This window comes from Lepus europaeus, chromosome 14 (assembly GCF_033115175.1).
Source record: "Lepus europaeus isolate LE1 chromosome 14, mLepTim1.pri, whole genome shotgun sequence".
In the NCBI taxonomy this organism is placed as follows: Eukaryota; Metazoa; Chordata; class Mammalia; order Lagomorpha; family Leporidae; genus Lepus; species Lepus europaeus.
The window spans coordinates 47,356,118-47,372,510 of NC_084840.1; the positions used below are offsets into that span (position 1 = coordinate 47,356,118).

The window sequence follows — 16,393 nt, forward strand, 5'->3', positions numbered from 1 at the left end:
CCCCCATATGGGATGCCTGGGCTGCACTGTCCCCCATTTCTAATTAATGAATGTGAAACTTTCTAGTAATGACTTTTATATTTCTTCTGCCTCATGGCTACTATGTTGATTTAGATCTTTATCTTTTACCTAGTGCATTATAGTAACCTTTGTTTTTGTCACTATACCTAACATTATCTGGTACATTGACTTAAACTGGTATCTTAGAAGTTAAGGTAAAGAAGAATGTCACAGGCCGGTGCCACGGCTCACTTGGCTAATCCTCTGCCTGTGGCGCCGGCACCCTGGGTTCTAGTCCTGGTTGGGGCACCGTTTCTGTCCTGGTTGCTCCTCTTCCAGTCAGCTCTCTGCTGTGGCCCGGGAGTGCAGTGGAGGATGGCCCAAGTCCTTGGGCCCTGCACTCGCATGGGAGACCAGGAGGAGGCTCCTGGCTTCGGATCGGCGCAGTGTGCCTTCCGCAGCATGCTGGCTTTAGCGGCCATTTGAGGGGGTGAACCAATAGAAAAGGAAGACTTTTCTCTCTGTCTGTCTCTCTCTCTCTTTCTCTCTCTCACTGTCTAACTCTGTCAAAAAAATAAAAAAAGAATGTCATATAAGCATTTATGATAAGTTTTTTTTTTTTTTTTTTTTGACAGAGTGGATAGTGAGAGAGAGAGAGAGAGACAGAGAGAAAGGTCTTCCTTTTTGCCGTTGGTTCACCCTCCAATGGCCACTGCGGCTGGCGCACTGTGCTGATCCGAAGCCAGGAGCCAGGCGCTTCTCCTGGTCTCCCATGCGGGTGCAGGGCCCAAGCACTTGGGCCATCCTCCACTGCCTTCCCGGGCCATAGCAGAGAGCTGGCCTGGAAGAGGGGCAACCAGGATAGAATCCGGCGCCCTTACCGGGACTAGAACCTGGTGTGCTGGCGCCGCAAGGCGGAGGATTAGCCTGTTAAGCCACAGCGCCAGCCTTATGATAAAAATTTAACTGTCAAGAATGTCAGATGTTGTTTGTCTTACTCTTCCTTAAGATAATCTTTTTTGGGAAAACAAATCATAATTGGAAAGTGCTTCATCAGTGAATTTGACATCAGAATGATTGTAGATTATATTTAAAGGTGACTTCCATCCTGATAACTTTTTTTTTAACAATATGCTTATTTGTAGTTATTTTTAAGGTTGAGAGAGAGGGAGAGAGAAAGAACAAGAACCTCTCCAAATACATACAATAGCCAGGCTGGGCAGTCTAAAACCAGGAGCCCCATTGGTCTCCCTTGTGAGCAAAAGACCAAAGCACCTGATCCATCACCCTCTGCTTCTGAGGGTGTGCATCAGCAGAGAGCTGGAATTGGAAATAGAGCCAAGGCTTGAACCAAGGCACTGCTAACTGCTGTCTGTTCCAGGCGCCCTTTCATGTTAACGTGTAGTCTGGTTTGTAGAAAACTATTTCCCAATCATGTTAATTAAATCTGGAGATACACATCATGTCTTATTGGTGGGCTGTTTTGCTGTGTTTCTCTTTTAAGGATCTGTGTGTTTGTATATCTCCATTTCTGACAGAATAGTATATTTATGTAATACCAGGTAGTTATTTGGAATTCTGTTACTTGGAGTTTGTTTTCTGTCATGCATATTATATTAGGAGCAACAAATATTTTTCATTCACAATGTGTAACAGAGTGGCATGGTGGCACAGTGTTTATGCTGCCACTTGGTATGCCTGTATCCTACATTGTAGTGCCAGTTTTAAGTCCAGGTTCTTCTTTTTCTGATCCAGCTTCCTGCTAATGTAATCAGGAAGACAGTGAATGAGAACTCAAGTACTTGAGAGACCTGGATGCAATTTTGGGCTTCTGACTTCGGCGTAGCATAGCTCTGGCTGTTGTTGGCACTTTCTCTCCCTCCCTGGCTTCATTCCTCCGTCCTATTCTCTCTCTGCTCTTCCCACATCCTTCCCCCAACTCTTTTTCTTTCTCCTTTTCTTCTTTCTGCCACTCTGCCTTTCAGTAAATAAACAAATAATAAATAATTTGAAAATAGTTCAGCAGGAATGGTTATACAGAAAGGAATTTCTGTCTTAAACAAAAAAACTAATTTATTTTAGAAATAACAGAAAATCTGATTTTCCTCTCAGATGAATCCCAAAAAAGTTATAGAGAGAAAACAAATCAACATAATAGACATAATACAGTATATGAGGACAGATAACAGTAATATGAAATAGAATATTAAAAAGAAGTGAAATTTTAGATACAAAGAAATGTATTAATTAAAATACATAACAGGGGCCGGTGCTGTGGTACAGTGGGTTAATGTCCTGGCCCGAATTACCAGCATCCCATAAGGGCACCAGTTCAAGACCCAGCTGTTGCACTTCCCATCCAGCTCTCTGCTATGGCTTGGGAAAGCAGTGGAAGATGGCTCAAGTCCTTGGGCCCCAGCACCACGTGGGAATAAGCTCCTGGCTCCTGGCTTTGGATCAGCGCAACTCCGGCTGTTGCAGCCAATTAGGGAATGAACCATCTGATAGAAAACTTTCTCTCTCTCTCTCTCTTTCTCCCTCTCCTTTTATCTCTGTAACTCTGACTTTAGAATAAATAAATATTAAAAAGAGCACAATAAATAGAATAAATACAGTGGATACACCCAAATAATAAAATAATGGGTAAATCAAATGAAGGAAATTCTACAAAGAAGGAAATGAACCAAGATTGTGTGCATGAATACTTGCATGTGTGTATATGTATACACATATAAAGTAAAACTTGGAATATGGAGAATAAATGTAGAATCCATATAACAGGAGCCCCAGAAGGCAATGAGTAAAAATGGAGAGGAGGAAGTAATTCAAAGAAATAGAGATAAGATTCATTTTAAAAATAGAGATCTTGGTTGAAACATCCAATAGAATGCCAAAGGTAAGACTGAAAGAAAATTCCTCATCTAGGCACAATATAGGAAAATTTTAAAATGTTACAGAAAAAGGAGAAAATTCTAAAGTATGAGCGGTTAATATTGAATTGTCTTTTAAGGAGAGAAATCCAAAATGACTTAACAGGAAAAGTGACTTCTGTCATAAGGAAGTACACAAAACCTGACAAGGCCAGACTTAAAGAGCTATTATTAAAACAGAAAAAAGAAGTACTCAGAATGTGAAAATTGTATTTCTTGGTTTAAGAAAAACTTTTTTAGAGATTATATATTTACTTGAAAATTAGAGTTATGGAGCGGGGGGGGGGGGGGGTGCAGGGTGAGATCTATCTTCCATTCAGTGGTTCACTCCCCAGATGGCTGCACTGGCCAGAATCTGGCTAAGCCAAAGCCAGGAGCCAAGGGCTTCAAACAAGTCTCCCACATGGGTGACAGGGCTTAAGTACTTGGGCCATCTTCTGCTGCTTTTCTCAGGCCATTAGTAGGGAGTGGGATCCCAAGTGGGGTAACTGAAACTCAAAGTGGAGGACCATATGGAATGTCACGTCGCAGGCAGTGGCTTTATTCACTATTCCACAATACCGACCCCAAGAAAGAATTTTACGTATTTATTTGAAAAACAGAGACAGATTTGCCATCTGCTAGTTTACTTCCCATTGCCTGCAATAGCTGGAGCCCATCCAGGCCAAAGAACTCAATTAATTTCATGATTGGGAGGGACTTAAGTACTTGAACCATCACCTGCTGCCTCCCAGGATTTGTACACATTAGCTGGAAACTTTGAGAATGGAGCCATGCACTGAACTATAGAACTTCAATATGGAGGTGTGACTATCCCGAGCTGTTTCAACCTCTGTGTCAAACAACCTGCCCCATGCATTCATATTTCTTTACGGCATCTTCTGCCTTTAATCAGCAGTGATATTTTAGAAGTTTATATAGCTAAATTTGGAAATCTGTGTTATATTTCTAGGACACAAAAACCAGAACATGAAATCGTCTGTACATTAGGCATAAGATATATATACATGGTAAAGGATTGTCACCTTCTTATTGCATGTTTCTTGTTTTCATTATGCTCATATTTTTTTGAGTCAGAAATATAAAAATGAATACTTATCAAATAAAATGTTAAAATTCTCATGATAGTTATATTAAAGTTTCAAGAAGAGTATTTTCATTGTCTCCATTTTCTAAAATTGAATGTTTCATTATTTTATGTTTTTATTTAAAACAGAAAAATATTAAGAATTCCAGATTGTTTAATAATTACCACATCTAATAATATTATGTTTTCATTTTAGTTGCCCCACCTCCCCCAGTGTTCCTTTTAATTCCTTAAGAAATAAATCACTGTGTAATGTATTTCATGATGTTAATCATTTGGGCTTATGATTGGTATTAATTTAGGTTTGTCTCATCTCTTCTTAGTTGAAGTACTCTACTTAATTAACCTGACTACCCATACTTTTGCATTGCATCTGAGCTAAGTGTTTCTAAAGAGAAAGTCACACCAAATATGTAGAATTCATATCATTGTAGATGCATGATAACAACCTCATCTGACATTTAAATTACTTTACAAGACCAGTATACTTTTCTGGGTAACTTTTACTTTCTGCCATGTTGAAGAAATTTTTTTTCCTATTTCTCCATAATCTTTTCTCCCCTTTATTCCATATACAGAGTATAGGCCAAATGGGACAAGCATCCTCATTTTCTCCCTATACTGTTGTGCTTGGTTTTTGTCATTAGTGCATGTGATTTCCTTGGGGGTGGGGGAGAGCATTTGCATGTATTTGTAGCTGGGGGTGGTGTGTGGTGTTAATGGTCTACTTGTTTTTGGTAGAAGAGTAAACCCTTTGAATGCCTCAGCTATATTAGCAAAATCTCATCCGTTTTCAGCCTTTCCCACATTAAAGGCCCTAGGTCTCATCTTATTTCCTTGTGGACGTTAAAAACCAAAGTTCATGCATTAATGAGTGGGCTGATTCCTTATGTTCAAGCTTAAGTTTTCAAGGTTCCTCTTCATTTTTGACCCTTAGGGATTTCTCTGAGATTCTTTGAATCATAAGTATTTTTCATTTTTAGGTAACTATAATTTTTTTAAAGATTTATTTATTTGAGAGAATAACAGGAAGACTTGGACAGTGAGAGAGTGTGTGTGTGAGCATGCTTGCTTTTTGTTCACTGATTCACTCACGGAATGGCTGTAGTGGCCAGAGTTGGGCCTAGCTGAAGCCAGGAACCAGGAACTCCATCCAGGTCTTCCACATAGGTATTAGGGGCCCAGGTAGGTGGGCCATTATCTGCTTGTTTCCCTGTGCATCAGTAGGAAGCTGGATCAGAAACATAGTATCTGGCACTGGATCTTGCACTCTGATCTGGGATGCCAGTGTTGCAAGTACCTGCCGAACTTGCTGTGCCACAGCTAGCCCCTTTTAAGTAACTTTAATTAAAAGGTTTTACATAATCTAGTCTGCTTTATTGCTAGAAACAGAAATTCCTCCAGTGATTTATTTTTCAAACCACATGGTACTGGGTTGTGTAATTGCCATTTCACTCAGGCCAGAAATGGCTTTTATGTTGCCAAATCAGTCAATATTTTCCCATCCTCATGTTAGGTGACCTTTTAGTAGATCTGCTTATGTTCAGCAATTCTTATTAGAAGTGACTTCTTTTTAAATTTTTCTTCTGTTTTCTTGCTTTTGTAATATTAATACTTAACTTGATTGTCCTTGTGTTTTAACTGTTTTTTTTTATTGTTCCTGTGACTTATCTTTGTCCTAATTTAGTGTTGAAATTCCTTGAATCTTTGCTTTTCTTCATAATTCTCACCAAGTTTTAGTCAATAAGAATCTTTTTATTTAAGTATTGTGATAGCTATATAAGTTATCTGATTACATTCTTCTATTGTCTTTCAAGGCATTGTCCATACTGCAGCCAAGTGATCTTATAAAAACATAATTCCAGCCTAGTGGTTAAGATGCCTGCATCCCATAGCAGAGTGCCTGCATTCATGTCCTGGCTCTGTTCATGATTCTAGCTTTCTGCTAATGTGCCCCTTGAGAGGCAGCAAGTGATGGCTTAAGTAGTTGTGTCCCTGCCACCTGCATGAGAGACTTGGATTGCGCTGTAGGCTCCCAGCTTCAGCTTTGGCCAAGCTCTAACTGTGGTCATTTGAAGGATGAACCAGTGAATGGGAACTGGCAGCCCATCCATCCGTTTCTGTGTTTCTGCCTCTCAAATGAATACAAGTAAATAATTTTTAAAATAGATATAATTCTAGTCATGTCAATTTCCCATTTTATTCATTTTTTAGTTATTTTTTTTCCCATTTAATTTAAAGGGGAGAAAAAGATCTTCATCTGCTAGTTCACTCCCCAAAGTTCGTAACAGTTGGGACTGGGCCAGGCCAGGCCAAAGCCAGAAGCCCAGAACTCAATCCACATGGGTGGCAGGGACCCAAGTACTTGAGCCATCATCTTCTGCCTTCTGTGTACACATTGTAGGTAGCTGGAATTGGAAGTGGAGATGGGACCCAAACCCAGGTATTTCCCCCCCACCCCTTGAGATTTATTTATTTGAGAGGCAGAATTACAGAGAGGGATGGAGGATTGGGGAGAGAGAGAGAACAAGCCTGGAAATCCATTTAGTTCTTCCATGTGAGTGGTAGGGTCCCAGTATTTGGGTCATCATCTGTTGTTTTCCCAGGCACATAAGCAGGGAGCTGGATTGAAAGCAGAGCAGCCAGGATTCAAACTGTCACTCCCTTTTGGGATGCCAGCATTGCAAGTGGTGGCTAAACCTACTGTATCTGGCCCCAAACCAGGTATTCTGACATGGTATCTTGCATCTCATTGGTATCTTAACCACTGTGCTGAATGCTCACCCTATGATTTAAACTCTTTAATGTCTTTCCATTAGGATGAAATTAAAATATTGTTTATTGGTCTGTAAGACTCTGCATGAGCTGGCCGTTTGCTTTATCCAAAGTCTTTCTTTCTTTATAAATTTATTTATTTCAAAAGTAGAGCCACAGAGGCTGGTTTACTTCCCAAATGGCTGTAATAGTCAGGTCTGTGTCAGTTCAAAGCCAGGAGCCAGAAACTGTCTTTTTTAAAGATTGATTGATTGATTTAAAAGGGAGAAAGAGATCGATTTTCCCTCATGTGTTTTTTTTTTTCCCCAAATGGCAGCAATAGCCAGGACAAAGCTGGGAGCCTGGAACTCCATTCTGGTTTTCCACTTGGCTGATAGGGTCCTGTGTGTTTGGGCCATCTTATGCTTTCCCAGATGCATTAGGAAGCTGGAATGGAAGTAGAGTATCCAAGACTTGACCTGGCACTCCAAAATGGATGGCCAGCAACAGTGTACTAGCATTGGCTTAACTCACAACACTGCACTATAATGGTGGGTTTATTGTATATAAGCCCGACAAGTCAGTTCTGTAAAATTTAAATCCCCCTCCCCTGAATTTGGAGATGAGCTGTCATTTCGAGAATTAATGGTAAAAATCCTGTCTGAATCCTGTGGAATAATACAAATAGGAATAGTTTGAATGGTTAGATAAGCAAGAACTAAATTAGCAGGTTCCTAATACTACAACCATTAGACGAATTCAGGTCTGACAGTTTTCAAGCATTTTGAGTGCATATTCAATGTTTAAATTCTTAGGAGGAACAGTTAGATTTTCTTTGTTAAGATCACATGTTCACTCCATGAGCACAGTATATGAAATGTTTGAGGGTTACTTCCCTAATAGAAAATAGGGTGCTATTTGGAAAAGAAGTGGAAAAGGGCAGGTAAAGACACACAAATTATCTCTCTGACTTGCTTCAATTTAGTTTAGTTTAGGCCTTCCTTGCAAAAAGCCTATTTTATACTGAAAATCTCATATTCTTTTTTTTTTTTTTTTTTGACAGGCAGAGTGGATAGTGAGAGAGAGACAGAGAGAAAGGTCTTCCTTTGCCGTTGGTTCACCCTCCAATGGCCGCTGCGGCCGGCGCATTGTGCTGATTTGAAGCCAGGAGCCAGGTGCTTCTCCTGGTCTCCCATGCAGGTGCAGGGCCCAAGGACTTGGGCCATCCTCCACTGCCTTCCTGGGCCATAGCAGAGAGCTGGCCTGGAAGAGGAACAACCGGGATAGAATCCGGCACCCCAACCGGGACTAGAACCCGGTGTGCCGGCGCCGTAAGGCGGAGGATTAGCCTGTTAAGCCACGGCGCCGGCCGGAAAATCTCATATTCTGTCATAGCACATTCTGTTTTTTTCATCATAGCATGAATTATTTGTATGATTAATGTTTGTCTCCTTCATCTTTGAGCTTCATGAAAGAGGGAGTGGTCTGTTTTCTTTGTAGTATCTTTGGCATCTGGTATTTTGTACCGGTATAGATTGCACATGAGTTTTATAGAATATTACAAAATGAAACCAAGCATGCAACTCTACGTAATCAATAAAATGATATTACAGCATCTTATAAGATTTTTTAGTGAAATACAAAAAATATATACCATAGTTCTCTCTTATCCATGTTTCTGCTTTTTTCTGTTTTTAAAATTTATTTCATTTTTAAACTTTATTTATTTCTAAGACTTACAGACAAAGAGGTCTTCCACCTTCTGGTTCTCTCCCCAAAAGGCCACAACTTCCTGGGCTAATTCAGACTGAAGCCAGGAGCCCAGAACTCCATCTGGGTCTCCTGTGTGGGTGACAGGGATCCAGGCACTCAGACTATCTTCGGCTGCTGTCCCAGGCATATTAGCAGGGAACTGGATCCTGAGATAGAGCAGCCAGGTCTGAATTTTGCAATAATATGGGATGCTGGCATTGTAGGCAGCTTAATCTGCTATGCCAACACTGCTGCCTCCATGGTTTCAGTTTGTGTCACCAACATTGTCAGCTGTGATCTGAAAATATTAAATGCAAAATTAATGAAACAATACATAAATTTTAAGTTGCTTGCTTCTTTATATAGCATGATTAAGTTGTGCATTGTCTTGTTCTATCCTTACTGGGTATCTTTTTGTCCCATATAGCCATGCTGTCCACACTGCCTGCTTGTGTGTTATTTAGTAGCAATCTTGGTTATCTGATCAATCATTGCAGTATCACAGTGACATTCATTTTGCTTGATAAAGACTCCAAAGCACAAGAGCAATGATGGGAAGGAGGCACCAGGGCGTAGAATATAGAAGTACAGCATAGGAGCTATATTATGGCACGGTGGGTTTGGCCACTGCCTGTGACACCAGTTATGAGTGCCAGTTCTAATCCCATCTGCTCTGCTTGTAGTTTGGCTCCCTGCTGATGCACCTTGGAAGGTAGCAGAGGATGGTGCAAGTATTGGGCTGCTGCCACCCAAGTGGGAGACCTGGATGGAGTTCCAGCCTCCAGGCTTCTGCCTGGCCCAGAACTGTTAATCTGTTCAGTTAACATGTATAACTTCCACCGTTTTGGAATCTATAATGTATTTCTTCAGATATGTCTTTATTGGTTCCTAATTTATCATGGTATCTTTCGGTTTTCTAGCATAGTACATGATTAGAGTTTACATTCATGTATTTGGTTTATTGTTTGCCTTCCTAATTACATTTTAAATTCCAGGACAGCAGCAATCTTACCTGTCTTTTCCCTACTTTATTCCCTGCTCCTACTACAGTGCCTGATTCTTAGTAGTTACTCACAGTATATTTGTTTGGTAGATATGGATGGATGAATGAAGGAGTGAGTGAATCCATATGTCATTGCCACTTCCATATCATTCTGTATCTTTATTTCTGTTCTCTTTCCCTCTGTTTTAAAGATTTGTTTATTTATTTGAAAGGCAGAATTACAGAAAGAGGCGGAGAGGCAGACAGAGAGAGAGAGATCATCTATCCGCTGATTCACCCCCTAAAAGGTCACAACAGCCAGGGCTGGGCCAGGAGGAAGCCAGGAGCCAGGAGCTTCATCTGGTCTCTTGTGAGGGTGCAGGGGCCCAAGGATTTGGGTCATCTTTCACTGCTTTTCCTAGGCTTATTAGCAGGGAGCTAGATTGGAAGTAGAGCAGCTGGGACTCTTAACTGGCACCTGCATGGGATTCCGACATTGCAGGTTTTGGCTTATCCCTTTAGGCCATAGCGCCAGCCCCTGTTCTCTCTCTCTCTCTTTTTTTTTTAAAGATTTATTGGCTGGCACCGTGGCTCACTTGGCTAATCCTCCGCCGGCACCACTCACTTGGCTAATCCTCTGCCTGTGGTGCCGGCACCCCGGGTTCTAGTCCCGGTTGGGGCACCAGGTTCTAGTCCCAGTTGCTCCTCTTCCAGTCCAGCTCTCTGTTGTGGCCCGGGAGGGTAGCAGAGGATGGCCCCAGTGCTTGGGCCTTGCACCCTCATGGGAGACCAGGAGGAAGCACCCGGCTCCTGGCTTCCGATCAGCACAGCACTGGCCGTGCGGCCATTAGGGGAGTGAACCAACGGAAGGAAGACCTTTCTCTCTGTCTCTCTCTCTCTCACTGTCTATAACTCTTTCTCTGTCTCTCTCTCACTGTGTAACTCTGCCTGTCAAAAAAAAAAAAGATTTATTAATTTATTTGAAAGGCAGAATTACAGAAAGGGAGAGGCAGAGGTAGAGAGAGGTCTTCCATCTGCTGGTTCTCTCCTCACATGGCTGCAATGGCCAGGCCGAAGCCAGGAGCCAAGAGCTTCATCTGGTTCTACCATATGGGTGCAGTGACCCCAGCACTTGGGCCATCTTCTGCTGCTTTCCCAGGTGCATTAGCATGGAGCTGGATTGGAAGTGGAGCAGCCAGGACTTGAACCGGCACCTGTATGGGATGCCAGTACTGTAGTTAGTGGCTTAACTTCTTGCGCCACAGCATCAGCCCTGTTATATTTCTACTCTGTATCCTCAACGATTAAGTTTATTTTCTTCAAACTTGTGTGTTACCAGATTTAGTTCTATATATTCCAGTGAATGTCACTTTACTTTGGATTATAATAGTATATGATTTGAAAAAGATGTAAAAAGAGTGAAGTTGAATAAAAGCATATACAGATACATTAAGGAGCATTATTTGCCTTGTTAAGAAATATATAGGGGTCTAAGTAAACTGTTCATGCTCTGTAAATTATACCTGAGGTTCAAGGTAGTTATGGGAAATCAGTTGTCTTCATTTCCAAAAATAGATTCCCACGGTTAAGTCCTTCTGCCTTAAAATGAGAGGAAAGGGCTGGCTTTGTGACGTAGTAGTTTAAGCCTCTGCCTATAGTGCCTGCATTCCCTGTGGGCACCTGTTCTAGTCCTGGCTGTTTCACGTCCCATCCAGCTCCCTTCTCATGGCCTGGGAAAGTAGTAGAAGATGGTCCAAGTGCCTGGGCCCCTGCATGCATTTGGGAGACCTGGAAGAAGCTCCTGGCTCCTGTCTTTGGATCAACCCAGCTCTGGTTGTTGTGGCCACTTGGGTCTCTTTTCCTCTCTGTAACCAACCCTACCTTTGAAATAAATAAATAAGCCTTTAAAAAAAAAAAAAGAATGTTTATAAAAAAAGGCAGATTTACAGAGAGAGAGAGAGAGAAAGAAAGAGAGGAAGAGAAAGAAAGAAGTCTTTCATCTGCTGTTTGACTTCCCAAATTACTGCAAATGCCAGTGCTGGGCCAGACTGAGACCAGGAGTCCTGAATTCCTTCCTGGTCTGCTATGTGTTTAGCAGGGGCTCAGATATTTGGGTGATGTGCTGCTGCTTTCCCAAGTGCATTTGTAGAGAGCTGAATTGGTTGTGGAGCAGCCTGGATTCTAATCAGCTTCACTATGTGGGGTGACATCATTATAAGAAGTGGCTTTACCCACTGTCCCACAACACTAGCCCCCAGTTTCTTGTTTCTCTAGCTCTTCACCTGAATCTTCCTTTGATTAGTCCTTTATTTTATATAATGTACTTGTTAGGGTACCTTGTATTTCTCTCCTGTATCTTCATAGCTAAACTCGCTTTAGCTGTGAGACCCTAAGTTCTTTAAAGGTAGAATTCTTTTCTGTTGTTTTGTTATCTGCAGTGCTGTTTTAATAATAGAAAAATTACTAAATATTTGTTGAATGAGCTATATTGTAAGCAGACTTTATGTGTTTTTATTCAGCTATATGCCTTTCCTTTGGAATGTTCAATTTATAAATATTTACTTCATTAATATGCTGTCTCTTTTCTGTCCTTCACAGTGAAACTTCTTAAAAGAGTTGTCTTGCCAAGATTTATTGCCACATTTGGTGACTCTTTTTTTTTTTTTTTTTTTTGTGGCCTTATCTTAAATGACCAGTAGAGTTGTTTGACCTTTTCCTTTGAAATTCTTGTAGTTGTTTCTAGGATTTCTGTTACTTAGTTTACTATGTTACCCTTTGTAGCCTGTTTTTCTTCGTCTGTGCTTTAAATGGTAGTATTTTCTAGGGTCCTGTCTTTAGTCCTCTTCTCTTGATCATGCTGAGAACTTTCCCTGGGTGATCTCATTTTTGTTCCTGGCTTTGCCCAATGTCCATATCAGAAGTTGTAAATTAAATGCTTATAGGGGCCCAGTAGGTAACATAAATCAATAAAGAGGTGAGTGTCACAGTGAGGAGCAGTGGGAACTGTGGCCGATTATAGCATCTATGTCCTGTCCAAAGCTCCAGACAGAATATTGCTATTTCAGAATATAGTATCCAATGTTGGCAGATTTTCAGTTTTTCAAGGAAATTAGGAATCTAGATTTTTAAATCTGAAATTTCCAAATTTATAAATAGGAGCAGCCTGTTAAAATTTGGAGCCACCGTATAGGCAACAGCAATTCATTTTAGTCTTCTTAGTTTACTTAGTGTGCTTCTAACTCCGAGAGTATTTCAACGTCTGATTTTTGTGCTGAGCTTCCAGCTTATTCTATTGACTGTAGGAATTCGATGTCTTTCAGATGTCTCAAAGCCCCTGATGATCATCTAGAACCTCATACTCGTATTAGGAAGTGGTTTCAGTTATAAAATAAAACAGCTATAGGTTTGAATCCCAAATTTCTTTAAACTTCTGCTTGTTCATGCATTCGAATGGGAGCAATATTAACCTCACTGAATTAATTTGGTAGCACAGTTACCTGTGCACAGCAACAAATAACTGACTGCTCTTAGATGCTACTGCTGATTCATTGAAGGGTATTACCACTCTCATTTACTGGTGATAAAGAGTACTTTTTTACTCTTCTCCTCATTTTTATTTTTCAGGTCTAATTAGTCAGTGAAGTGCTATGAATTTTTCCTTTATTATGTCTCATTACTACTGTTTTTTAGTTTAATCCTTTTTTGTGCTGATCAATATGATCACAGCAGCACCTTAATATCTTTTCAACCTACTGTTTGTGATTGACGTCTTTCTTAAACACAGCGTCATGCCAGATTTCTTGTAATTTTTCAGTGACTCCCCCATTTTCTCTAGGCTTTTTAAAGATTTATTTATTTGAGAGGCAGAATTACAGACAGAGAAAGGGAGAGAGAGGGAGAGAGAGAATCTTCCATCTACTGTATCACTCAAATGGCTGTAGTAGCTGGAGCTGGGCCAATCCGAAGCCAGTAACCAGGAGCTTCCTCTGGGTCTCCCAGGTGGGTACAGAGGCCCAAGATTTGGGTATCTTTCACTGCTTTCCCAGGCCATCAGCAGGGAGCCGGATGGGAAGTGGAGCAGCCGGGACTTGAACCAGTACCTATATGGGATGCTGGTGCCACAGGCGGAGGCTTAACCTACTACGCCACAGCACCGGCCGCTTCTCTAGGTTTGTAACATTTTAAATTTTAATGTTCTTCTTGATTCTGGTCCTTGCTTGCTTATCTTCTCTCTCATTTATGGATGGAAGACCTTAGAATTTGTAAGCTCTGATACTCATTATATGATGCGTTCCCAAACTAACTTTTACTTCTGTGTTTCCTTTAGAAGTTAGATTTTGGGACCAGCACTGTGGTACAGTGGGTTAAACCTTGGCCTGCAATGCCTGCATCCCACAAAGACTCTGGTTCAAGTCCCAGCTGTTCCACTTCTGATCCAGCTCCCTGCTAATGCTTTCCTAAGTGAAAGCAGGTGAGGATGGCCCATGTCCTTGTGTCCCTGCAACCACATGGGAGACATGGAAGAAATGGGGCTCCTAGCTTCGATCTGGCCCATCCCTAGTCATTGCTGCCATTTGGGGATTGAACCGGCTGATGGAAGATCTCTCTGCTCGTTTTCTCTCTCTCTCTCTTCTCTTTCTCTCTCTCTCTCTCACTCTGCCTTTCAAATAAATAAACCTTAAAAAAAGAAAGAAGTTAACTTTCCAGGCACCAACTCTTTTAGTAAGTTTCTTTGACTTCCACTCTGCCTCACTTGAAGTCTGGGTCAGATACCCCCTTTTCTGCACTTAACAGCCCCAAAGGCTATCTCACCAATAGTATTCATCACAGATTTTTCTAATTATCTGATTTCCACTAAGCTTCTTAAAGGCAGAGACCTCACAGGGGCTTAGAATAATGTCTGGAAAACAATGAGTTCTCACATGTGTGTAGAATGACTGTACTTGCTGTATGAGAAATCATCTTTTTATCTGGAGAAATTATAGTTATAGAAAAGTTATAGAAGCCTCAGTTATAGTTGTAAGGCCTTTAAAAATGTCTCATTTCTTCTGTTTCCTTCCAGAAGATTGTAGGTACTTTTATTAATTATGATTCAATCATGTTTTTAGAATAAATTGAACTGTTGATATAAACTACTAATTTTTGTTGCCTTTTGGTGCTATTGTTCTCTAAACTTTTTAAAAAAATTTTTATCATAGCTCACTTAGGTTCACTTTTTTTGCTTTTCGCCTGTTAAAATACCAAGTTCTGGCCGGTGCCGTGGCTCAATAGGCTAATCCTCTGCCTTGCGGCGCCAGCACACTGGGTTCTACTCCCGGTCGGGGCGCTGGATTCTGTCCCGGTTGCCCCTCTTCCAGGCCAGCTCTCTGCTGTGGCCAGGGAGTGCAGTGGAGGATGGCCCAAGTGCTTGGGCCCTGCACCCCATGGGAGACCAGGATAAGCGCCTGGCTCCTGGCTTCGGATCAGCGTGGTGCGCCGGCCGCAGCGTGCCAGCCGCGGCGGTCATTGGAGGGTGAACCAATGGCAAAAAGGAAGACCTTTCTCTCTGTCTCTCTCTCTCACTGTCCACTCTACCTGTCCCAAAAAAAAAACAACAACAACAACAAAAAAAAACCAAGTTCTCATGATCTTCCTTCTCACTCTCCCCAGAGCCTGATAATAATTCTTTTTTGTAGAGACTATTCCGTGCATATTAAGACGTGCGACAGCATCCCTCTCTCTACCCACTGGATGCCAGTGGCACTCCCAGTTTTGTCAAGTGAAAACACAGCTAGGCATTGTCAAATTTACCATGTGGGGCAAAATCACTCCTGGTTGCAAAATGTTGGTTTTTAAATACTCTCATCTCTTTTCCTTTTCCCTCAAAGAGTCTCTCCTTCTCCATGTGTTTTTGTTATTGTTGTTGTTTGTTATTAGTGTATGGTCATGGTTTCCCAATTTTTGGAAAACTAAGATAACTTTATTTTCTTCCTAGTAACTCTAAGTTTCCTCATGCTCATTTTTCTTCCTTCTTCTCTTCCTGTTCTCTTTTCTTGAATGAAGAGTTTCTACTTCCTTATTTTTCCCTTCTGGCTTTGCCATAGTGCTACTGAAAACCTTTTCATTAAGTGTTCTTTTTTTTATGATCTATTATTTGTTGCAAGGCAGAATTGAAGAGAGCATGAGACAGAGAGAGCTTCCATCCGCTGATTTGCTCCCCAGATGGCTGCATCAGCCAGAGCTGGGCCAGACTGAATCCAGGAGCCAGGAGCTTCTTCCCATGTGGGAAGCACTTGCGTTCCTAGGCTCAATAGCAGTGAGCTGGATTGAAAGTAGAGTAGCTAGGATTAGCACTGAACACCCATATGGGATGCAGGCACTGTAGGCAGAGGTTTAATGGACTGTGACACAGCTCCAGCCTCAGAGTGTTCCATTTTCTGTGTTCCTGGAAGTGCATGATACCACCATCTAGTCGTCCAAATCATTGTCGTGATTTAGTTCTCCCTCTTCCCTTCAGCTTCACCCCTTCTGATATGCACAGTACAGTCAATTTCAAAGTCTGGTTTATTCTCTTTCCCAAATCTCTCTAGAATCCAATTGCATGTATTCCTACAGCTGGGTCCCACCAATTTCTTGAGCCTCTTTCTTACCTCTGAATTTGAAGTCTAGTCCTATTCCACTTTTATTTCCTTTTCTGTGTTGTGCTCTGTATAGAATAAGATCTCTTTGCATTTCAGACATCCTTAATCATGTGTTTGAATTTGCATATTCAAACACTTACAGATGATTTTTATGCAGCTCTAATTGCTTCATTCTCCTATTTAGGAAACCTTTCATTACTCTTAGGAACTCCTAAAACCGTTGATATATTTTTTTACAAAGCCCTTCCTGATGCGGTCCCTACTAACA

At 41.3% G+C, this 16,393-nt stretch overlaps 1 protein-coding gene across 20 annotated transcripts in view; it reads left to right on the forward strand.

Annotated features, from left to right (window-relative positions):
- Positions 1–16,393, forward strand: part of MLLT10 (MLLT10 histone lysine methyltransferase DOT1L cofactor) — a 230,032-nt gene that overhangs the window by 180,603 nt on the left and 33,036 nt on the right. For 12 of the 20 annotated variants that reach the window (XM_062210551.1, XM_062210549.1, XM_062210562.1 and 9 more), the window contains one exon: positions 13,552–13,674. The exons of the other annotated variants lie outside the window; for them this stretch is intronic. In XM_062210551.1, the coding sequence (XP_062066535.1) occupies positions 13,552–13,674 (123 nt within the window). The remainder of the gene's footprint in view (positions 1–13,551; positions 13,675–16,393) is intronic. 20 annotated transcript variants of the gene reach the window in all.